At 41.5% G+C, this 25,443-nt stretch overlaps 1 protein-coding gene across 1 annotated transcript in view; it reads left to right on the top strand.

Annotated features, from left to right (window-relative positions):
- cntnap2a (contactin associated protein 2a) overlaps positions 1-25,443 on the top strand; it is a 327,533-nt gene that overhangs the window by 278,400 nt on the left and 23,690 nt on the right. Inside the window, exons 18-22 of the mRNA XM_080489327.1 lie at positions 3,980-4,150; positions 11,480-11,698; positions 17,107-17,343; positions 21,301-21,534; positions 22,281-22,414. Coding sequence (XP_080345453.1) covers positions 3,980-4,150; positions 11,480-11,698; positions 17,107-17,343; positions 21,301-21,534; positions 22,281-22,414 — 995 coding nt within the window. The remainder of the gene's footprint in view (positions 1-3,979; positions 4,151-11,479; positions 11,699-17,106; positions 17,344-21,300; positions 21,535-22,280; positions 22,415-25,443) is intronic.

Raw genomic sequence — 25,443 nt, 5'->3', positions numbered from 1 at the left:
GCCTTTCTTTGTCTGCCACCAATCTATCCATCCCCCACTGGCCTCTAGAAACAAGGGTTTCAAACACATTATTGTTCAGGGGCCACATACAGCTCAATGCCATCTTGAACTTTTTTCTTTATTGTGTCACGGAGTACAACGTATACTAGCAAAACCAAACAATTACTACTACAAATTACTACTATCAACATAAAACCAATTCACTGATGCCATCTGGTGAAAATACATAGTGAAATGTCCCAAAAAAATATATAGCTGTTTTGTTTTTTTTTACAAACCCTGACAACATGGCTTTGAGACTAGTTTGCTAGCTTTCATGGCAGCTTCACCGATGTCTCAGCTCAGGTCTGAGTCTGCTACTCTTAAAAAAATCTGTTTAAAAAAAGATCAATGTTAACTTTGAAATCTCCACAAGTTGCTTGGTTGGCGTGGCGGGCTGGATTGGAGCCTCCTGCTGGCCCATTTTCACCCACAGGCCACATGTGTGACAGCCCTGCCCTAAAGCAAACCCTCACTAGATCATTTATTTTCTTTGGACCATTGCGTGTGATCCCTCGAGATCAGCGTGCATGAGAATCCAGTAGGTCAGCAGTTTTTGATATTCTCATACCAGCTAATTTGGTAATGACAAGCTAAATAACCATTTCATCGTACTTTTCTTTATGCTCAATTTGAAGTTGTTTTTGTTATGTTTCTTAAAATAGTGTTGTCATGGTAAGTCCATTGGAATTTTCATCGGGCCAAACAATAAAAATACCTGCTTCTGAAAAACCAAAATGAGAGAGAAACACCTTGTCATTACCTTGTACCCACAATAAAGAAACCTTTTAACAAAGTTAACAGAAAAAGCTACGTCAAGAAAACTTGAAGTTGAACTGAGATTGTACCCAGTAGCACGCCACACACTGAGACCAGCGGCGACCGGGAGGAGTGACAACAAGATGAGAATCACTACATTGGCACTACCTTGAGAACCAATTAGATTGAGAAAAATGGCTTGTCAAGAAAACCACTTCAGAATCCATTTGAAAGCAGTCTGCCAGCGCCCTTCACCAACCATTGACATCGTTTCTAAAAGGCTTTGTCGTTTATTGGTCCTATGTACTATAAGTTTGCTGCACATAAATACATAAGAGAGAATGGCTTCGTGCAGACAACACAAGTGGCCTGGCTGTCTTCTAAGGCAGCCCCTCTGATGTAGGATGTGGCTTTTAGATGTTGGTGTCAAAACTCACCACAACAATGAAAAAAGGCAAACCTTCTTTAGCTATCAATTTTATTTGAGATAATGTTTAAGTATCATGATCTATACTCCAGTATCAGTCATGCTTTAGGCATTTATATGCTCAGTCTTTTGCAACATTTGCCCGACAAACATTTCAATATGGTTGCGATAAATGTGCCTCAGAGCCCCGCCAACCAGTTGCATCTGTGAATTTGGCACAAAGGCAATCAGAGGTTGACAATTTGGCTGATCAGTTTTTTTGTGTTTTTCTCCTAACACTGTTTTCACTTCAGTACTTCAGTTCTTTCAACCCCCTAATTCTTTGTTCTTTTTTAGTTCTCACACTATGGATCCCTTTTCAGCAATTTTGCCTTCCTCCCACTACTCTGTATTTTTCTCCTTATTTTCTCTCCCTCCTTCAAACTGGAAACTCGCCTCCGAGCTGTAATTCTATATCCCAGTGTCCTTCTTTCTATTTCTCCGTCTGACTTCTTTTTACTCTTTTGCTTGAAGCTCTTACGGTTTCCGTCAGCGCATGCAAATAAATACCTGCGTTCATGGAGCTTCTTTTTTCTTTTTTTTTTAATCCTGTGAGTGTGTTTGTGACGTTTGTACTATATAAGTACTGGTTTTGTTTACACATTTCTAGTATATATGCCTCAATATGTTCAGCATCACCGTTCCATTTTTGGGGATTCCTTTTAAAATCCCATCATTATGCCAACTTTAAGCCCCGCATGTGCCACTGCTGAGTAAACAAAGGCTTAATTATTTGTTTCCAGGGGCTCTGCTTGTTTGGTCTTGTTTAGTCCTGAATTAACCCTGTTTAATAATTGGACGTACCTCCCGTAGAGAAATGAACAGTGTTCTAACTTCAAACACACTAATCACAAAGACAGCATCAGTAGGTGGTTGTCTGCGTGTGTGTTAATGTCTGCGTGTGTGTTAATGTATGTGTGTGTGTGTGCGTGTGTGTGTGCGTGTGCACTTGGCCGCTATCTACCCTCGCTCCTGGTGACAGGATGTGGGGCAACTCGGAGAAAGGCAGGAGCTCATCCCAGTCATTGTGGGGGGACGCTTATCACACTGAACCAGAGAAGACGTTCAGTCACACAGAAATGCACGGACACTGGTGCACACCTGCAGTCGCAGACGTCGCGACACACATGCGGCGCACGGGGCCGCATTTGTAGACAGAAACGGGTAAAAGGTCACACTTGAAAGACCCTGTTGGAAAACGACTGGCGGTTGGAAAAATGAGTCAATAATCGATTAGCTGCTTGGATGGAAAATCTGTCAGCTAGAATTTGAGCGTCACGTAAAGGTTTGTCATTCATCTTAAAAAAAAGAAATAAAAAAAAAAAAGCAAACGTTTTCTGCATGAGAGTATAATTTTCAAGGATTTATTTTCTAATAGTGAGAACAAAATATCTGTCAGTTTTGGACTGCTGGTCACTCAAGATAAACCATTCAAAGGTTCTAAAGAAAGTCTGTGTTCAAAATCCTTTTTTCCTCTTCACACATGGTTGCGTGCCAATTAGTCGAATCATCACATTAGTGTAGAGGTAAACTTATCCACTAATTCCATGCCTTTTGAGATATTGCATTGACTCAGATTAATTTCCTGCAGACTCGTTCTAAACTACTTCTCGCATCACCCAGTTGTTATTAATCTGATTCAACCCGGCCTTAATCTGACCATCAATCATCTATTATTTTCCTGATGTGGACTTCGGTTTTGTCCAAACGTTGAGCGAAGTCTCCATGTGTCCGGGTGCCGTCGGGTTAAAGCTCCCACCGGTCGGTATAACGGCACAATGATCCTGTGTGCAGCTTCTTTCTAGAGGGAACCGCAGAATCTCATCCTCTGAGGAATAAATGAGATCTCACTCGGTTGATGTCACATTAGCCTTCACTCTCCTCTTCCTCCTCCTACCCTCTAAATGACCTGTAGCGCAACTTTCTTTTGGGGACATCTGCCCTCCACACGACTCTGCTCTCTTATTTTCCATCCCCTCTTCAATATTCTATCCTCTCACCCGTGCCTGGCCTCTTTCCGCTTCTTCTGTCTCCTCTCCTCACTTGTCCTCTCCGCATTCTCCTCCCACTTTTTCCCTGCCTCCCCTTCATCCTTCCCGGGTGCTAGCAGCGAGACAGAGACGTTGTGAGGGGAGAGAAGACAGCGGAGAAGTCACTTCATCAACCACAGTCTGATAATTCATCAGCAGCTGTTTAGTCTGATTCTACTTTGTCTTCATTAGCTCCTTCCAGTTCCAGTACATTCAGAAGTCGTTAGAAGAGTCATCAAAATTCTCGTAACATTTTGTCCGTTGTACCCTTGTCCCATTTCTGCGTCTTCATTTAGGAGAATGAAATCTCTTTCCCTCTGCTGTTAGATATGATCGACTTTTATTAAATAATGTTGAAGTTACAGGAAATTACAGGCCACATTAAGGCCTCAATGTGGGACCAGATTATCTGTGATGAAATAATTTTTACCGAAGAGATATTAAATTAATCACATTAAACAATAGACTTGAGATAACCATATTTTATCCAGAATGGATGGATGTCCTTTGAGGGAAATGGAAATGGAGTCTCTGCCATTTGAAATGAGACCATTTGTGTGATTAAATGTCGTGCTGCTAATCAGACCAAAACCGGTGTTGATGTTTTCGACAGTGCTAACGCAGGTTGAAGTGGGTGCTGGAACTATGTGGGATGTTTATTTTTTTGTTTGTTTTTTTGATACAGATAACTACTGGAACGCCGCTTCATTCACTACCCCATCATCGTACTTGCACTTCGCCACCTTCCAGGGCGAGACCAGCGCTGACATCTCCTTCTATTTCAAGACGAGCGCGCCCTATGGCGTCTTCCTGGAAAATCTGGGCAACACCGACTTCATTCGCTTGGAGCTCAAATGTAAGATGCTTTCAAGTGACTCCGTGTGTGCATGAGAGTTGTTTCTTTCTGCTTGTCTCTTTTCCTCTGCTTCTTAGTCTGATTCTTTATCCTGCCCAATGTGAGGTTTAATCCGGCGGTCCGCCAGAGAGTATCGGGTGAAGCCTTTTGTGCACACGCGCAGATCCAAAGGCCGATGAAGGCATGCACACACTACCGATACTCATTTGTCTTCCTGATTATAGTGCACGTTTTGTGTGATTGCAAGAGAGAGCAATCATTTATTTAAGATAATTGGTGTGTGCAATAATTATGTCCATTCTGAACCTCTGTTTAACCAAATCACCCATTTTAAGGATGGCAAAACACAACCTTTCTCTCTCTCTCCCTCTCTTTCTTCCTCTCTCTCTCTCTCTCTCTCTCTCTCTCCACACGCACACACACACACACACACACAGTTGTCTGATTTAAAAAAAAAAAAAAAAGACAAACATTTTGCCAATAGATGCACACTTAAAGCTCTCTTAAAAGGAATTGTAGCATTTTCCATCACGCCATGCGTGCAAGCATAAACATGCACCCACACACACTAAATGGCTGCTCACTCGCAGTGGCGACATGGGTAAACTGTGTGGACAATCACGTGTTGAAGAGACCAAAATCCACCCACGCAGAAAGCATTTGCAGTTTCATAGCCATTCAGTAACAGTCTTTAGCAGCACTCACACAAATTAGCACATAAAAAGCCCAAAATGTGACACATTAATAAACAAATTCGTACGGTTAGTAAAAACACAAGTCAAAATATAAACATTATTGCTTAAAAATGTATGTTCAAGCGACTGAGCTTGTGTGAGAAGAGTTCAGTAGGTTAAATTGCAGGTAGAAATTAGAAAATGCAAACATTTAGGCTGTGACTACTCCACTACTGTGGCTGAACTATTAACAACACATGCCATGTATTCAAATTTTGCCTTTTCACCGGAGTTTTGGGAACCTTAATTTCCTCAAACATGTATGTTAAGGACAGTTCCTGAGGGGAAAAGTTACCCTCGCACATTGTGATTTGCTTTTCCGCAGTGGGCTAAAAGCCCTGGGACGATTAAGTGAATTAGGTCACTGACTTATCAAAAGTGCAGCAGCTTTAAACTCCCTCTGAGTGTCGTCCTCTGCAGAAATGACCAACAAAGCCTGGACTTTATAACCAGAAAACATCTGTCAAAAAAAGGGGTCGCTGTTCCAGCTTAATTATTGTCGACGAAACAATACAAGGGAAACAACATGTGAGTTTTATTTCTAAATGTCCTCTACCAGTCACCGAAGTTCAGTTTTATGAGTCCATGCTAAAAGTTTCTGAACATTCACAAAGTACTGCCCTGAGCAGCGACTTTGAGGGTGTTATGAGGTGAATCTCTTTGGAGCTTAATCGCCCCCTGCTCCTCTGGTAGAAATGTAAGTGTAGAGAATGAGTCCAGAGAAGCTTCCTCTGGCCTTTTTGGGAGTTCTGTGGTCAAATTCCTGGACTTAGGATCAATAGGTAGTTATCTTATCATTAAAATACATTTTCTTCTTTATGAAAGATAACTGAAATAAGAGAAGAACTGTAGGAATTGGCTTCAGACTGAAAATTACAGGGGAAAATATTTATATATTTTTTTGCCACTGCGTCCCAACACGAGGTTCCTCAGCCCCCTTGAGGGGGATTCCAGAGACAACATAGAAGGAACTAAGGCTTTGCCTGCTCAGAAGTTGTCACAGGTAGATTTGCATATGTCAAATAAAGTGATGAGAGGCTATTCTTGGATCTGCATCAGCCTTAAAACCTACTATCGTGTTTGTGTATGTGACCGTTTTTGGCTTTACTGTTTCTGCAAATCAGAGAGAAGTCTTTTGCAGACTTCTGTAGAGCTAGACCAGGGGGGCTGCAGGGATAAAAGATTGGGAATCACTTGAGAAGATGAAAAAGACAATAGCTTCATTGCAAGATTTGGTTGTTGCACATTTTATCAACTGTTTTATCAAATGTTTTTGGGTTTTTTTTCAACCAACAATGGCATACGTAAAATGTAGATGTATACATTATGAAAGTAAAATTAAAGTGATGTCTTTTGTGAGAGTTTAAAAACTTGTGTAGTATCCCGATTTTTCAGTCCTCAGTCGACTCTGAGACTTATGATTGACATATCAGGCAGCAGGTTGCTTGGACCTTTTTCCAGTAGCTTAAGTTAAGTTTCCCGTTCAGATCAGCTCTTTTAAATCCCTCTTGGACTTCAGTTTTGTTTAGTTTTTTCATTATGAAGGGGGTTCCTGGCTCAGCATGGCTGTCTATTGATGACTAATTACATTTCTTTGAGAATCAAAGAGGTTTCAGTCCCAGAGAAGTCCAGGCTTGCTCGTCCTGCTGGTGTGGCTGGCCTGCCATACCGTGTCGAACTGCCAAGCACCAAATAAGACACCAAGTCAAGGAAAGAAAGTGTCGTCTAAAACCATCAATCTAATTCTACTACAGATCTTCCTTACATTTCATTACTTGCCAACATTTACTCTTGCAAATAAAAAACTGTGAAGACACATTACTTTGCACATGCAATGAGTATGAGACATTTGCTACAGAGGTTTTAGTTTTTGTTCTTGTAATGTGTACACAAAATCCTCATGCAAAGCAGTGTGTGTGTATTATTGGACAGAAATTCACATTATTTTAGTTAGTTTAGTGAGTTATTCAGTGTGTGTATGTCCTGTCCTGCCCTTTCACTCTGTGACTATAGGACCACAGGCTGACCCAAACTGCTTTGTGGAGTCAAAATTAAAGAGCATCTCCACTTTACATGTGTTATGGTGGTTTTAGGTGAGAGTAGACCCTCATGTCACTATGAGAAGAAACTCATGTCATTTTGTCCACAGAAATTAAGGTCCACTTAAGGGAAATCCAAATTTTGTGGTGCTTATGATAGGTATTAAATTCAGATTAAGAGTAGGGATATGTTAAGGGTTTGAAAAATTCAAGTTTAGATCATATCAATCGGGTGTCCCCATATGGCAAGAGAACATAAGGTGTGTGGGTGTGTGTGTGTGTGCATGTGTGTGAGAGCTTGTGCTGCTCTGTGCGTGTGTCTCCTGAGGCTTTCAAAATGCCCCCACATCGATTTCCTCCTCTCCCCTCACTTGCTATCATCTTGCATTTTGCCCCACAGCACACGTTTAGACACACAATCGTGAAATGGCTGGCATGCACACTCACACACATAAACACACACATAATCTCTGTCCTCTCGCTGGTGCAAAAACTCTATCTGCTGCAATCCAGTCAGGGCATGAAATGACTAGCATTACGCTAAAATAGCATGGCTGTGCCATTGCGGGAGCTCGAAACACATAAACACACACTCACGGATGCACACAGCCTTGTACAAAAGACATTACTGTGACCTCAGCAGAGTGAAAGTCATCAGGTGTGCACTATTTCCTTTTTGAGTGCTAAAAGTAAGAGGTGGGCAAGACACGCTTGCGAGGCAGCACTAACAATATTCTGAACTGTGTGAAGTAGACTGGTAACAGGACCGAGGACAGATACAGCGATCCCTAAATGCTCAAATGCTTGACTCTCGGGATGCTCTGTGGCTCAAGGAAATGCACATGCCATATGCCATGTTTTCAGTCTTTCAGAAGCCGCATTTTCATGCCCAAAGGTTATAAACATTTTCAGTCTGCTATCCAGCAGAAAAATGTACTTTTACTCTGGAGACCTCGCTTTAAAACCCTGTGTTGCTGCCAGTTTTATTTTTCATGTGAAGACCTGATATAGAAAGTTTACTTTGAAGTTTGAAAGTAGACTGTGCAGCTTTGTCAGATGTCTTTTCGGCTTGTTATAGTAATATCTCGCCATCTTCTAAAGGGAAAAAAGCAAAGAGGTTTTTTTTCAGTCTCGTTCAGCACACAGTTAATCTTCATCTTATTACATCTTCTCTGTAGATGGTGTGAAGTGAGGATCCTTTGCATTGTGAACATGTACTTTTTTTTTTCTTTTTTTTTTTAACTGATAAGAATAAGACAGTTTATCCAAAAAGGCTTTTTGTCGCAAAGTAGAGCTTTTAAGAAATTGCTTTGAATCTTGCTTTGGCCTCAACAGAAGCAGGTTTGCAGTGACGCTCTGAGTTTGGCTCGCTCCTAAACGGCGTTTCCATCCTTAAAGGGTCCGCTCTGTTCCAGCTGAGTGAAGAACAGAGCAAAAGGCTAACAAAGCAAATTAGACAAACAACAAGGACTGAGCAAGTACAACCGAAAGGCGATCGGAAAGATAATACTCTGCCGGCCTTCTGAAAAGAATTGATGAGGAAAAATGAAATGGAACTTCACATGAAACACACACACACACACATGCACGACCTCATGGGAAGAAAGCCTTTTGACAAAGACATTCACAGTCTGTTTCACTGTTTATCATCATTTGGTTGCTCTACGCTGGCAAATCACTTTCAACTTGGCTTTTTCTGCCTCAATTTTAAAAGCTTAATAGAAAAAAAAACAAATAGCCAAAATAGAAGACTTAAAAAAAAGAAAAGATTGTCAGGGATTCTCCAGGCCAGTATACTCACGCATACAAAGGTAAAATTACATTCACACACACTTTCACACTTACAACATCCATCACGGCTATGCAAATAGATGAGGCAGGCTCTGTGCTCTGAGGCCACTTTAATTTTTATTCCTGCCTATAGACACAGAGTTGTGGGGCATACATCTTGCTTTGCCGAACTGCTGAAACAAAACACAAATTATCAAACACACTCTCATATGACGTTGAGCTTGGCTCGAGCTGCTTTGTCTCGGCTCCGTTTCCAGTGGGGTATTGTGATGTATGTTTGGCTTTCTTTCAGCATTCAGAATAACTGATGTCGCTCCTCCTCCGCCTTGCACAACTGCTCTGTGCATACAGGCATCATTAATTCATTGTACTAAAGGCTGTCAGAGGCCCTATACTGTGTTTTTGAGTGTGTGTGTATTCATATCTATTTGTCTACGGGTCCAATGTTTGTTGTGGATTGTGTTCACTTAAGTTTTGAGGCATCTTTTTTTATTATTCATCTTATGGGGCAATGCACTCAATACGATCAGGCAGGCTCTAGCTGGAACGATTTCTGCATCTCATCTGTTGTCCACAAACAAGAGATCAAGACGGAGAGTAAAGAAGAAAGAAAGGATGGATGGGAGCGAGAGCTAGAACAAGTACAAGGCTGCATACAGACAAGGAAAAAAGTAGGAGTTAAGAAACAAAGGTTGAATAGAAGAAAAACACAGGAACAATAGCGTCAAGAAGAAGAAAATAGTTGAGCAAGGTGAGAGACGAATAATGGAAAAAACAAACTGAAGAAAGAAATAAAGGATCCAAAGAAACAACACAAGGCTAAAGAATAAAGAGTAGGTGAATGATAAAAGATAATTAGACAAAAGTAAGATGAAAAAAAGAACCGGCTGGATTGATTGAGCAAAGAGAGGGGAGAAAAAAAAATTCATTTCCACATCGACTATTACATAAAATTATCCGCCCTTTATATCTGGGCCTAATGAAGCCATAATGAACCCATGACGTATAGAGTAATTCATCACTGCAATGGCTGCAAGCACATTGATGTCATTATCCTCCATACGGAATCACCCAGAATGTATAGTTTTTACAGTTTCCTACAAAGTCTGCTATATTCGTTTTATGGATCTCATCAATGCTATCATAAGAAAATCAGCAGCTACCCAAAGTCTCAAGGAGAAGGGGAAAAAAAAACTGAAACGCTGTTCATCAGATGACAAGAAGTTTAAGACAGGAGCTTTGCAAAGTCCAAAACTGTGGGAAAATAGAAGCTTTTGTGTCATTTTCTATGAAGCATTCACACTTTAATGACCCCCTGAAGGAAAAGTTAAGCTTACTTTCTGGATATTATTCCTCTGCATTTAACCCAATCTGGTCATAGTTAAATTTGACTACCCAATGTTAATATTGGGTATTAATACTTCATATTCACTATAGAAAGGTTTAAAGGCATCAGGGAGTAATCTCAACAATGCAGTGGTTAAAAACACTTCGAATGAGTCAATGAGACCCCCTCAGTGTAATTCTGAAGTCAACGTGCCTCTTCAATTAATTAAAGGCACAGTTTTCCCCCTTTTGGTGTCCATCCACTGATGTCTGATAAGCTTTATCCACCGGAGGATCGTCGGCTACACGCTGTCAGTCCATAACCGAGCAAACACACACAAAACAGAGAATCACACACACACTCTTATTCTCAGCTATGGGCACTTTCAGAATCAACCTCAAATGCTTATTTTTCGATGGTGGTAATAAACTAGTGCATGTGGAGAAAAAGCAAACACCGCACAGAAAGCCCCCCCCACCCCCCCCCCCCCCCCCCCCACCCCCAAGACCTGAACCAGAGTTATGCTTGCTGTGAAGCAAGAGTGCTAACCACCGTGCTTCAGAACAAGGTCAAAATCATGTGCAGGTATCGTGCGTCTTCTCTTCTGTCATAGCAAACACAGAGTGGATTCATTAATATCCCCTACAGAAAAGCGTCCGGCGTCATTAGTGCTGTGGCAAAAACATCTGGAATGGACAAGCATTATAGTGACGGTACACGCCCACCCACTAAATGTCTGTATCATCAGTGAACATTTTAACTTGCGTAATCAACAAAGGTACAGTTGTGCCCCCTTTTGGCTTTGAAAATATAGCAGCTAATGAACTAAAGCGTTGCCAGCTGAATTTAAAGCAGTCCAATAGCTTCAATCCCTCAGAGCACCCAAAGAAAACACACATGAACACCAAGTTACAGAAATCCGCTGAAAAGTGAATGATAAAGATTAATCTTGCTCACAAATTAGGCCATTTTACATCTGGTGCACCTTCTATTGTCTCTTTATTAACGTACTTTCCCCTGCACAGAGTTTCCTCTCTCGCAGTCTTTCTTCTCCTCAACAAAATTGACAGAAACCTCTTCAAGATAGACGACAGCAACAGAGGGGGGGAGGAAAAAAAAAAAAAACTCCTGGAAATTGTAGTGATTACAGCTTTTTGTCATGCCAAACTAGGAGTTCCTGGCATCTATCGACGCCCTGTGAGATTAGTCCTGTCCAAAGCTGTGAGCAGCCGTGTATTGCAAAGCTGAAATCTATACAAGACAAATGAATGGCCTCGAAACAAATGAGCCATTCGATTATAAATTGAAAGCATATTTACCTGTAGAGTGAACTATGACCGACCATGTGCGTTTTTAGAAAGTTGTGATTTTTGTTCCATGTGTTTTCATACTTCGATTTTTTATATGTATTTATTTTTTTTTAATCTTTCTTCTGCAGCCCCCAAGGTGGTCTCCTTCTCTTTCGATGTTGGAAATGGACCCGTGGAGTTAACCGTGCATTCAGCTTCACCTCTGAATGACGACCAGTGGCATCGCGTGATGGCCGAGCGAAACGTCAAAGAAGCCGTGCTCCAGCTGGATCAGATATACCGAGCATCTCAACTGGCTCCCGCACAGGGCCACACACGCCTAGAGCTGTTTAGTCAGCTCTATGTGGGTAAGATACACACACACACACACACACACACACACACACACACACACACACACACACACACACACACACACACACACACACACACACTTACAATTTTAATGATAGTCACACATATGGGCACACACGTGTAGATTCTTGAAAACTCATGCACATATGTGGATCAGTTTTAATACATTTATAATTGAGCCTTTGTACTTGTGGTGAGGGCATGTTACTCCATTTCTTTGATACATGCATTAGTGACTCTCTGGAATCAGATTATACCAGAGGACAGAGAGGATATGAGCTTTCTGGGTTTCTCCATCACCGTGACCCTTAACGATGTATCAATTACCAGACAGAGCAAGTTTTTATGATCACATATTTCCTCTTATTACAACGATGGCCCCATCTACCTCTCAACACAATGCCTCTCAAGCTCATCTCTGCCTCAAATGGCAGAAGATTTGTCCAGCTCTCTCCTTATTCTTTCACTCCTCTGTCCCATTTTGTCTTTTGTGCTGAGCTGTCATTACTGTATTGACCAAACTTCAGGGCTAAAATAGTTTTTGGGATTTGGGGATAGAAGGAAAATTGCTGAGGCGGATCACAGACTTCCTACTGTCTCATGGAAAGAAAGACGTATGCCCAAAAGAGATTGTTGCAAATTCCAATCAGGCATCCCGATGTGATAGCCTTAACCCTCCTGATCCCCGCTCGTAATATAATTTCATCGTCTCATCACTTTTCACTGATTTGAACGCTGCAGAAACATCCCCACCTTATCGCGTCCCAATTTGCCTCTCGGTGTATTTGTACTCTCATTTAGTGAAATGGAAAGGGGCAAGAAAGGTTCTGTCTTTCCCCCGACTTCTGCCAATGAAAGCGGGGACATAATGGCTTCCAGATAGAGCCTCGGCTATCGCATCATTTGCATTTGTGTGTTCAAACAGGAGACGGCTCAGTCCTGTGTGCAGGACACAAATCCAGATGAAGAAAATACTGGGAAAAGAAGGATAAAGAAAAAGACATAGAGCGGGAGAGCAAAAGAAAAACTGTAACAACAACCACAGAGAGGACAGCCCCTTCTCATATCTGATCTCTAATCCCTGCTTAATCCTGATTTGAGGATTGCTTTGAGAAGTTACAGTGTAATGCACACGAAGTGACCCAGCCACTCAAGAGAAGTGGTTTAGATCTGGCCTCTGACATCCAGAAAAGATTGAGATCTTTTGGTGTTTGATCAAACGATTCGGGAAGAGTGGAGAGACTCCCACAGGCAACAAGATTCTGTCTGGATTCACTTGATCCTTCCTTGTGAGGCCGACTTTGCCTCTTCACAGGTGGGTCTCATTGTTATTGGTGGCGCTCTTTAAAGGTGGTGAGCTTTTAAAAAAAAAAAAAAAAACTGAACAGAAGATGCTCTGAATTCGGCTGCACCAAACTTGTTTGAAATGTGTTTGGCGGAAGAAAATCTGCAACGTTTCGGGATTATGTTAGAATAACCTTTCCACACCTTTATCAGATGAGTGACCATAATTGTGAGTGTCCAGATTTCTTCCATCTGCTCATGTTTTAGCCCTTTTTATGTTATCATTTCCCTTCAATGCATCTGATCAATGTTTTTTAAACTGCACATGAAAAAATGAAAAAAGAAAGCCGCTCCATGCCACATGAATTGTACTGCTACCTAAAATATCTAATCTGTAATCATTCAACAGCACAGTAGTACTCAGTGGTGTGTAGGATTGTAGCGTTTCAGACAGAATCCCCGTGAAAACAGACACCTTTCAAGCTATAAATGTTGAAATATCTGAGAGCTTATTTCTAACAAATTTTATTAAACAGAAACGAAATGCAGGGAAGTCGTGAAATTTCCTTGAACACCTTTGGGTTGATTTTCTTTCCCTATTTTAAATTATATCCTTTAATTGTACAGTACAATAAGCAGTTTTCTTCTGCTCTGCTCAGTGTTGTATTCGTCTGTGTGATATTTCTTTAGCTTTTTTTTCCACAATCAATATGCTCCTCATCAAGCATTTGATTGCTTTAGTGTTTACTGCACAGTGGCTCATTTGCTCTAATGGCCTTGAGAGTAAATGTTATACCATCCGCCTGCTGTCATTTACTTCACACTGTTAACTTTTAGCTTTCCAATACACTTCATACATGCACATAAATCTTCCCATGTTTTTTTTTTTCTCCCTGTTTAATACCACCATCTGTTCTTTTGATTTCCATTCTGATTCATGCTTACAATTTCTTTTTTTTTATTATATATATAATTTTGCATGTTGTTTTCTCAGTTCTTACATGCTTGGATTGTTTTCTTTTGCACGTTGTTTTATTTTTCCTTGCCTGCGTCTTCACGGATCAACGTCTTGCTCGTTGCTCTTCACTGCATGTGTGTGACACCTGTCACAGCTAAGCCAGCATCGCTCACCTGCCAAGACAGTAGGTAACATTTAATGAGTACGGTGAAATGTAGTGTTGACGCTGATATAGACATGACACCAGCTTGAGTTTTCACCTCGCGTCACAGTTCAAAAAGTGCCGGTTTCTGCCCCCAGTTGATGTTTTTGCCCCTATACGCTAACGATGATTGAACTTTTGTGCATCGTGAATCTCCTTCCCAGATGTGCCTGTTCATGCTACCCTTTTGATTCATGTTTTACATTAACATGTAGGTGTGATGAATTACAGTGACTTTCAGCTCGTTTCCATGCACAAATATGTTTTTCCTTGCGGGGGTTCTTGAGACGCAAGCTCATTATCAAGCTGAGAGAGATAGTATGAGTAGAAAAGAAAACGATATAAAGCAACCTGCAGGAATATGGGATTTCTATGATAATATCCCCCTCTGGAAACACCAGTGGGTTAGGAAAGCTTTTGAAACATCGTCTTGGCCCTGTGAATAAAAAATACCCATAAAAAAAAAACCCTAAAGGACATTGCCAATAACCACAGTGTGAGGTAAACATTGTACTGCAGATCTCCTTCATGCTGCAGAGACAGAGATAAAAAAAAAAAGACCAACTGCCACTCTATTAACTCATTTACACAATACTATTGTGTAAATGAGTTAATATTGTGATAATAGTAATGCAAGACCATTAGCAGCACATTGTACTGAGCGGTGGATACAGTCCCATACTGTCCATTGTTTTTATTGCACACCGCAAGGTCATTCATTGATACTTTAGTTAGCAAATTTTTAACTGCACACTCAATGAAGGTCAAAGATCTCGTATACGCATTGGTCAGATTAAGTATTTGCTGGGCGCGCTGTATGTACCCGTATGAATAAAAAGAAAAAACAATCTTCATTAGAACGTCATTAGAGGGGAGCATCACCTTCAAGGAACAAACAGCTCACCCATCAATAAATAGGCTTCACGCTGCGTTCAAGTCACTTTTATTGCCGCTAATGTGCCTGAATTTCCATATTAATGTTAGTATATCTGAGCAGACATGAATTGTTTGTCTTAGATATGTTGATTTTGAATAACCCTGGCCGATACTTGATTTTTAGGTTAATATTGACATTTAGGGGGAAAGAAATTTAATTATATGTGATGTCTTTCAAATAAACATGTATAGTGTCTCTTTCCGACCAATGTTCCTATCAACATGTTTTACTTTAATTAAGAAGTAAAAAAACTTCAAAAAGTACAACCTATTAACTATGTTTTATTCTGGATTTTACCACATTGTGATCTTTGTTTGTCTGTTATAGAAAATGTACACTAGTTATGTGAAAAGTACATACATCTTATTGACATAATTTGCTTTGAAGAAACAAGCATCTGATCACTTCCATAATGTTGGTATCCTTCAAAGAAACAATACTTTATTTTACATTTTCATAAACACAGTGTTCTGCATCAGGAGTAAAAATTTCCTTTAAAAATCGACATTGACTTCCGTATCACTGATCACTGATGTCAGTTCTTCCATGCAAAATTCCTTCTGTCGCAACATGTGTGACGGTGTTCTTGCATGCATGGCCCATTTTTCACATGAATATATCTCCGATAAACACGGGCAGCTATCACACCCACTGCATTACACAGCATCTGTGACTCACACAGAGACTGTATGCACCTGTGTGTGGGTATGTGAACGTGTTACGTAAGTGTGTGTGTGTGTGTGTGTGTGTGTGTGTGTGTGTGTGTGTGTGTGTGTGTGTGTGTGTGTGTGTGTGTGTGTGTGTGTGTGTGTGTGTGTGTGTGTGTGTGTGTGTGTGTGTGTGTGTGTGTGCGTGTGCGTGTGCGTGTGCGCGTGCGCGTGTGCGTGTGCCCGGTCTCTGCAGGCCTGAGAGCCTGCTGTCTGTTTAATCAGACTGATTTAGACCTGGGTAAACAGGTGGCAGAAACCTCCAGCCAATCAGTGGTACAAAATAGATTAATTAAGGGGTCTACTAAAAGTCGAATTCTTAGTGGGACGGGAAAGTGGGAAGAGCGTGTGAAAGCCCAGCTGCATCTTGATGTGCGACTAATATATTGGCTTGAGAGAATCAAAGTGCATTTATTCGTAATGTTGTCATATTTGTGGTGTCGTTTTGTGGTCAAGCTGTGAGATGTAAGGGAGGTTCACTGGTACGAATGAGACACTATACATCTGAGAGTTTTGGTGTGAGTCTTCTTGAATGGATACCACAAGCCAAATGATGCCACTGAGAGGTTTTAATAACTAAAATGTCCCCTGGCTCTTGTTAATGGTAGTGTGCACGAGCGTGCATACATACACTGATGTTTGTCCATACTTTGTAGCCCCTCCTCAGTGGGGGTGCTTGCTTACGTTTGAATCTATACCTGTGGGTGTATGTTTATGAGTGTGTTTATTGCTATAGTCATTTAGGTGCACATTAATCTATTTAACGCCCCTACTTTGTCCAAGTTAATGGGTAGTTAGACTGTAATGGTGCAAGGCCAGAATGACGATGGAAGCACTTTAGAGGAATGGCTATCGACACCCCAAGGCTAAGCATTAATGTTTCTATTGACTCATCCAAATCATGTCCACAGTGTGAGGTGTCTTTTAATTGTGCACATTTGTCTGCATGTAGTTTGCATACGTCCATGCATCCATTTGCATGTGTATATATGCTTGCGAGTTGATCATTAAGACACAGTGCTCATTAGGCTGTTTTAATTAGTGAAGAAACAGAGTTGAAGGTTGTTTCAAGAGCGACGTCACAGTCGGAACGATTAACGTGACATCAGTGGCTTCCTCTAGGCATGAGGACGTATTAACATCTGTACAACCGATTAAAACAGAGCCTCTTGCTTTCAGAATGACTTCTGCAACCCTGAATTCTAATTGTCCTCTCTCCTATCGCTGCATTTGTTTTTTACAAGGCTACATGTCCTTGTGCCTCTAATATCTACTCTTTTTTTCCTTTGTATCCACGATTACTTGATTCTCAGGTGCTGCAGGAGGACAGAGGGGATTCCTGGGTTGTATCAGAGCTTTACGAATGAATGGTATCACCCTCGATCTGGAGGAGAGGGCAAAGGTCACGCCCGGGGTCAAGCCTGGTTGCCAAGGCCACTGCACCAGCTTTGGGATGTACTGTCGAAACGGAGGAAAGTGTGTGGAGAAGTACAACGGCTACTTGTGTGACTGCACTGACACTGCCTACGACGGGCCGTTCTGCACCAGAGGTATGAGGCACTTTAGGAGGATTTATCACATGAAACCAGACACGCTGCTTAGAGTAACAAATTTGCAAGACAGACAAGTGTTTCCTTGTATGGTTTTGATATATACTTTTTGTTTCTCTTTTGTAAGAATGCTTTTTTCTTTTCTTTTTTCTTTGCAATTTCGATGTCAAAGAAACATTTGGTTCCTCAAACCTAACAAACTTCCCTCAGACTTCTTTATGTTCAGACTTCTAGGATGACACATAATCCCTCAGCGAGCACTTTTCCAGCAATTGTTACGGGCCCATTTTGTGAATGCATGATCATTTGCAGTCCCTCTTTAGTTCACAAAGCCAGAGTCAAATAGTGCCAGGATTACTGCTGGAGTAGTTGTGTTTCAATGAGCTTCATTGCCTGACAACCCACTGTGATTTTTGCTGCGCTTTGTGATTGTCCTCACTTCCTATTTAGTTTGGAGCTGTCGGCGTTGAAAGTGTTTGGGCTTATGATAAAAGGCATCGATTGAGAGTGATATTGTGCTTACCCACCAATTTTCCCTGACTTTAGAGTGCACTCGCTGAATGCTGATACTGCGCGGTGTGAAGCTGAGAGATCAGTCCCCCCAAAAAAAATAAAAATACGAGTGACTTCAGCGAGAGGTGGAGGCAACAGAGTTTTGAAGATCACACGCACGGGGGTGGGGAGAGAAAAAAACAACACACGGATCTCTGTTGCATATTGCTGAAACAATGTGTTTGTTTCATAGGGATTTATTAGATACACTATTAAAGTTCGACTTCCCAAAACAAGTTTTCATAAAATACTCTGGGGAGGAGAGCAGCAGCGCTGTCAGAGGTTTTCTGCTCGCTCCCAGTCAGGGAGTTGATCCCCGACACGTGAATTAATTTGTTTCCTAAAGTCGAATGGTGTTTTTCCCCTGCGCTCTTGGCAGGGGGGGTGACAAGATGACAGAAACGCAGAGTGTGTGTCGCAGTGCATCTACGTGTGTGTGTGTGTGTGTGTGTGTGTGCGTGGCGTGGAGGACGGTGACAGTGTGTGGTGATATGCGAGTGTAAGACATGAAAAGACCTCCTCAGAATTCTGTCATAACCAATCAGGCATTTCAGGATTTAGAGAATAAAGCTTACTGTCTACGTGTGTGTGTGCGTGCGTGCGTGCGTGCGTGCGTGCGTGTGTCTTCAGAGAAAGACAAAGTAAAGGAAAGGGGGAGAGCACACCCTTGTGTCTGTTTGTTTTTGTGCATGGCTTCTAACTCCCCATCATTTGTTTCCTCCTTTCATTCCCTTGTGTTTCCCCTTTTTTTACTCTCTGCACTACACTTTTGTCTCTCCTTCCTCTCTTCCCCTTCTCCGATCCTTTTTTTCCTAATTCAAAGCTCCGGTGCGCTGCCTCTCTGCTACCGCTTCTTCATCATCTTTTACTCCATCCTCATTTAATGTTTCTTCCACTCATTCCTCCTCCTCATTCTTTCCAGTGGCTCTCTCATTTTCTTTCTCCTTTTTCAATTGCCCCTCTCCTGCTTTCTCTGCCCTTTTCCAAATTTCTCCCTCTTTAATCCGCCACTCTCTCCCTGTCCTCCCAGCAAGTGAAAAATGCATGAAGTCAGTCATAATTGCATAGTGCATTTCCATTGTATCCATATTTACACACTGCTCAGGGGAGCCTGCAGTGTTATTATTACACACTCTCATTCTTTTGCTTTCCTGCCCTTGAGGGTCACTAGAAGCCAGTGTGCACGTATGCACACTTCATACAAATGAACACAAGCACACAAAAAAATAAAAATCACTCATAGTTATTACCTGTAGACGTCTGCATACCTGCTCAAATTGCTCTTCTCTGAAACTTATGCACACCTTTACACAAAATGCACACGCATACCCACAGTCTGAAGCATTTTCCAGTCCATCTTGTGTGTGTGTGCGGCTATTATGAAGCTTATGGCATTTAGAGGGTGGTTTTTCTTTTGGGGGGGGGGGGGGGGGGGGTTCTGCAGGATAGACAAGGCTGAGGCATGTACCTATTTCACATGCAGTCTATAGGTTGCCTGAATGAAGACGAGATATAAGGAAAATGTCTGCATGATGCATTTATGAAAAAAGTAACAAACAGCTTCGTTTATACTACTGAAAGTTAAGTTCATGCTTACCTCCTAAATAGCATTTTTATATGTTTCCCCACTGAACAAATTCTCAAAGCTAATAATGAGTTCCAGGCCATATGGCATCCTTAAAAGAAGAAAGTTCCTCATGTCCTTCAGTTTCCTCCAAGCAACCAATGATCAATTAATGAAAAACAGCAGAGTGAAAGATTGAAATAAGTGCTAATTTTGTGGGATTATTCAAATCTATGTAAATGACAGTGATAAACGTTGCTTTAAACTCCCCAAATCCTAATAAGAAAACTGACAGCAGACTTATTGGAGACATGGTCGGCAGCCTTTGTTGGAAATGACATAAAACATTATATTATACCAGATGAGTCAACAGGCTCTTATAACCTCACATAAATTCAGTGAGAGATGTATCCTATTTAGATATATTTCTAAAAGTGTGAATCAAAAAACATGCGTCAGGTTTATAGTTGTCCCACAGATTTTATCTTAAATAACACACAGTGGCATTTTATTAAATTTTTTTTTAGCTTTTTTAACTTGGCTTGAGTGAAAATCTACTCCTGCGCTACCATTGAAACGGGTTGAGATTTTGCACTTACAAGTATTTTAGTGAGTGAATACAAAGGGTTAAGGAATGCAATCAAGCACTCAGACGAAAAATACTTCACATTGTCTGATCCAGGCATGCTGACACTTTCACCGTCTGGCCATACTCTTAACAAAATGGGTAGGAGCCCTCGTTCAGTCAATACCCAGCAGCATGAATTGCCACTGAACAGTAGAGCAGCGTCGGAAAACAAAGTGAGAATCAGGCTATTTGAAAGCTCTCGGCCTGGTTAATACAAAACAATTGAGAGAATGGGTCTCCTCAGACTTATGAGGCTTGAAACTACATCACTGCACAGCAGAATGTTGGATGAAACCATTGTACGCTGGAGCGGAGGAGAGGTTTTTCCTCTTTCACAAGTTTAGCCAGAAGTTAGCACATTTTCTAATAAGAAGCTTTTTAATAAGTGATGTAGCTTGAAGTATTTACTGTACTCTGCCTGGTGTGGCACAATCAGTGGAGTGAAGCTTCACTAACAGATGCGTAAATATATTCATATCTAATTCAGTACTCTCTGGGGACGGATTAATACATTTTATTGCCGCCACAGAGCAAAAGCAGATGCGTAAAGGTGTTTGACTTGGTATTTACTTGCACACACACACACACACACACACACACACACACACACACACACACACACACACACACACACACACACACACACACACACACTTCCAAAAACTCTATTCTCTCGATGTTACAGTACATGTAACCATTCTCCCTAATTTCACACGCCTCACACATGTATCTGTTTTTCTCTGGGACCCACAGATATATTACGTCCCTTCACCTTCACAAATAAACAGAAACAAGGGGCTCGGCTAAAGTAGGCTTCAGAAAAACGAGGTGGCCTCTTCCCAACATTTGATTATGGGAATCAATAGGGCTCCTGGAATGGTGGAAATATGCCATTAGGTTTGTTAATGTACTGTTAAACAGTGTAATGTTTGGTGTCAGATGTAGGAGCACAGCAATTTAACACCTCCTTCACTACGCCCTTCTGAACAGCCCTATTTATGTGTGTGGTTATTCCCCTCTGGCCATATAATATGTCTGCCCTGTTTTATCTTGCATGCACTGTATGAGTTTGCAAGTGGCCCCCTGTAGTTTTTCTGATGGATGGGGTCTGTCTTTCTTTCTATATCTGTTGCATAAATACACCAATGTTTTGTTTTTGGGTGTTCTCGTCGCATAAATATATCTTTTTCACTTCTTCTATCGTCTCACTCAGAGGTCGGGGGCTTTTTTGAGGCGGGCACCCTGGTCAAGTACAACTTCTTGCCTGAAGCAGTAGCAGGAGCCAGCAGGGACACAAGGATCCTGACGCATCAGCTGACGCCACGTGAAGTCAATCTCACAAAGGAGGAGGTGGCTTTCAGTTTCAGCACGTCCAACGCTCCAGCTATTCTGATGTATGTGAGCTCCAAGACGCAGGACTATCTGGCCGTGGTGCTGAGGCAGAATGGTGAGGTCCACGACCACAGTTTGTATTTGTTCGAGTGAACAGGAACATTTAGAGGTTGCTGTTGTGTCAGACTTTGAAAAGAATAAAAAAAAAAAAAATATCCCCTTCTGTAAGCAAGCTCCCACTCAGGACCCAACAGACAGCAGAGTGATTTGATCAAATTGAATTAATAAAAAAAATGACAGTGCCATCTAGTGTTTCAGCAATTTATAGACACAATAAAACCAAAGAAAAAAGACAAAATGCTCTCGCTGCCCAGAGGTTGTATCAGAAATTCTTGTTCTTTGAGGAGCCAGAAGACAATGTAGGCAAGGAGATTCTTAAATCATATACTTGCCCGTGTTTCTGTTTATTCTGTTTAGTATTTTATGCTCCCTTCAGGGGTCGCCACAGTGGGTCACCTCCCTTCAGTCTCACCCTATCACCTGCCTGCTCTACTGTTACACCAAACATCCTCATGTCCTCCTTGATAACATCCATGAATCCTCTCCGAAGTCTCCCTGTTCTCCTCCGGCCTGGAACTTCCTGAGTTTTATAAATCCACTTTCTCTCCACAGTAAACCATCTCAAACCGGCCCCTCTAGCATAATCTCTGAGCTGCTCACCCTCAGCTGTCCCTCTGATTCATTCATTTTGATATTGTCCGTCCTCACTCCCAGTGAAAGTCTCAGCATCGTCATCTCAACCGATAACGAGGCCACAAACGGCCAGGTCACGGTTGAAAGCAGTGTCCTGTTTGTCTCCAGGTTCGCTGCAGGTGCGCTATAACCTGGGAGGTCTGAGGGAGCCGTTTTCTATAGACGTGGACCAGCGAAACCTGGCCAATGGACAGCCGCACAGCATCAACATGTCACGTGTCCACAGAAGTATCACCGTCCAGGTACAAACACACTCACACACACACTTACACACACACACACACACACACAAAAAGAGGAAGTGCAGTGTCGGAGGAACGGGGACATTAAAGTGAAAGGTTTCTCAAGAGCAACTTCTGGGAGGGATCCACAAATAACAAAATGAATGAGATAAAAAAAAAAAAAAAAAAAAAAAGAGCAGAGCAGACATTCATTTATAGATACATACATCCATAATGTGGTCTTCCATCAGCTAAAGAAAACTCGCACAATGACAGCCGTTATCTTCAGGATCCACATAGGAAACAGAAAGCAGTAGAAAAGGTCAGCAGGCGAAGGAGAAGGGAAAATAAAAGACTGGCATGGTAATGATTTAAAAAATCTGTTCTTTTCAACATTTCTTCTTTATATTTTCCACTTCAATGTCTTCCTCGCGCTTTTGTTCTTCTGGGATTGTTGTTTTATAGGGCTGACATTAGCCTGCCAAGGGACGGCAGATGGAAATCAGATTTTGCTCTAATCCTGCATATTTACATCTATATGTTTGTTAATATACATTGTCCCTTGCACGCATAAAGAAGTCTGGCATGTCTTAAGGGGGAACAGTTTTTCCAAGGATTTCAGTGCTCTTCCTCTACAATTTCCACCAACTCACACCCACGTCCAAACTGTCTGCAATACATCATTTAGCTTTTAGTTTATGCTCACAGCAAGACATAGACTTCCCTTTAGTATTCTGCTTTACAGAGACTCGCAAAGTGTGCAGATTGGCAACCGGCTACATCATAAAAAAGTGTGACACACACACACACACACTTACTCTGTCACAAGTACACAATCACACTAGCCCAGCCTGTGTTAGCTCAATGGTTTGCAATGAGTCAGAGGAGAGTGCGACGTCTGTGATGAGGCCGTTTGTCCTTTGCCACTGTTAATCTACTACCAGTAGACAACCTAAATATAGCAGCAGACAACGAATCGATCTGTGTGTGTTTGCATTAGGACATGCTGGGATGCGATCGTGTCTGCTGTTGTTGGTATTGGTGCTTGTATGCAGATGTTTAAGAGTGTATGTGTGTGTGTGTCTGAGAGGCTGTACGTTGGTAAATAAAAAATAATGTGTGGACGTGTGAACGTGTGTGTTTTTGCACTCTGGAGTTTTGTGCAGCCGAACAGCTTAGTGCAGATCGATGCGGCCGAGCCGCAGCCAGTGGCTGCCTGTCAAGGATAGAGTGAGAACTCAGCTAAACTATTACAGACTTTGTTCTGGGCTAAGATGCAGAAATGTGACTGCAGGCTGCAATTTAACGAGAGCTCCAAATGGTTGGCTGCCACTTGTAAAAGCTTGTGATTGATTGTGTCCACATCAGAATATATTTGTGTTGTGGGTTTTTTTTCCAGGCAGCGTACACTTTGTCAATAAAAGACCTGTCTTCTGAGATGGAACTAAAAAGGAAAAAACTTTTAAAAAATTCCACTCTTGCACCGAACAACAGCTTCTTTATGCATGACCTCATGTGTACGATATCATTTGAATACTTTATTTCCATATCATGTGGTGTGACTTTATTGCCGCACACTTATACCTTTTAACGCTCACATTTCAGAGCGCCGTAATTTACATTTTTATGGTCGAGCCATTTCAGTGTACGAATGTCTTTGATGTGAAGCATGTACGTTCAAAGACGTACATGGTGCCTTCACTTACCTCCTGGTGGCTTGAGGGAGGCACTCAATTTACATGGCAATAAATTGACTCACTTCCTTTCTGGTTAACTGAGAGTTTTCTGTGCAAAACATTCGCTTTATTTTTACTTATCGGTTCTGTATATTTATCTTCCATCCAAAACAATATTCTCTCTGGCTCTAATTCATATATTCATTTTACAGCCACCGTTAGTTTTATCATTTATAATGATGAAGCATTTTGTCAGGCATCATTTTGTGATTATTTTTTTCATGCATTATATTATTAAACACACATAGAGGAAGGTTTTTGAAGAGATAATGCAACTAATCACTGTATTTTGCATGGGAGAGAATTAAGTTTGCATTTAATGAACAACATATCAGTGAAGGGTTTTTTAGAGTAATCGTATTTAGAGGATAGAGACATGGTGAAAAAATTACTAATCTAGTAAGTACGGATATAAATAGCAGTTGTAGTGGCAGGAGCAGTTCCATGGTTTATTGTTTTGCTCTTTTGGGGTTTGTTTAAATGTCGAAAGGTGAATGTGTGTATGAGTGTTTGTTTCTTTTGTATTACTGTAATGTCGGATGTTGAGATGGGTTCAAGCCCCCTGAACCCAAACTTTGGTGATAAATCTACCGAAGGTAGGTGGACGGACGCAAGATCCAAGTCCTCCAAGGAGACACAGTAAATGATGGGAGAGTATAATTGGTTGCTTTTTCCAGAGTCAAATGTTGACCTCTCATCAGATCATTACAGGTTTTGCCTAGGTCCATTTATTGTTGCTTTCATTAAGCTGAAATCAAATGAGGTCCACGACTGATTGCAAAACTCACGCGAACCTGCAATGATTGCGTCTCCCTTTCACCCATAAGTCCTGAGATTTCTCACTGCATGCACATGGAGCGATGACCCCATCCATCCTGGAAACTCATCACCTGCATTCACACGCTACTCTGAGAAATTCAGACAGCGAGAAAATTAAACTGAAACATCCAATGGAAATCGTCCTCGTTTTCGGAGCAAATCACATCCTGCAGCCGCTGATCACTCCCGCGGGGGTGCTTCAGCATAACACATCTCTTTTTACTGGCACAGAAAGTGATTGGAGCGAAGGATTTTCTGCTAGTTTGTCACACGCGCGCATACATACATGCTCGCATCATGCCTTTTACTGGTTGATTGCGGCTTAGCTGTGCCGAGATTGGCAATATCGATGCTCAGCCCAGTTCAGAGTGTGGCGGTAACATTAAGTACCAAGTGCATTTTCCCAGTAGCCCTGACTATTAACAATCCTTTCAGTAGTTTCCGTTGGGCAATGACAGGCTCAAGACTTTGACATTAAAGTGTGTCATGATTTAA

This window comes from Lipophrys pholis (genome assembly GCF_963383615.2).
Source record: "Lipophrys pholis genome assembly, chromosome: 20".
Taxonomy (NCBI): Eukaryota; Metazoa; Chordata; class Actinopteri; order Blenniiformes; family Blenniidae; genus Lipophrys; species Lipophrys pholis.
Note: the sequence above shows the minus strand (reverse complement) of the source record. Positions and strands in the feature narration are given on the sequence as shown.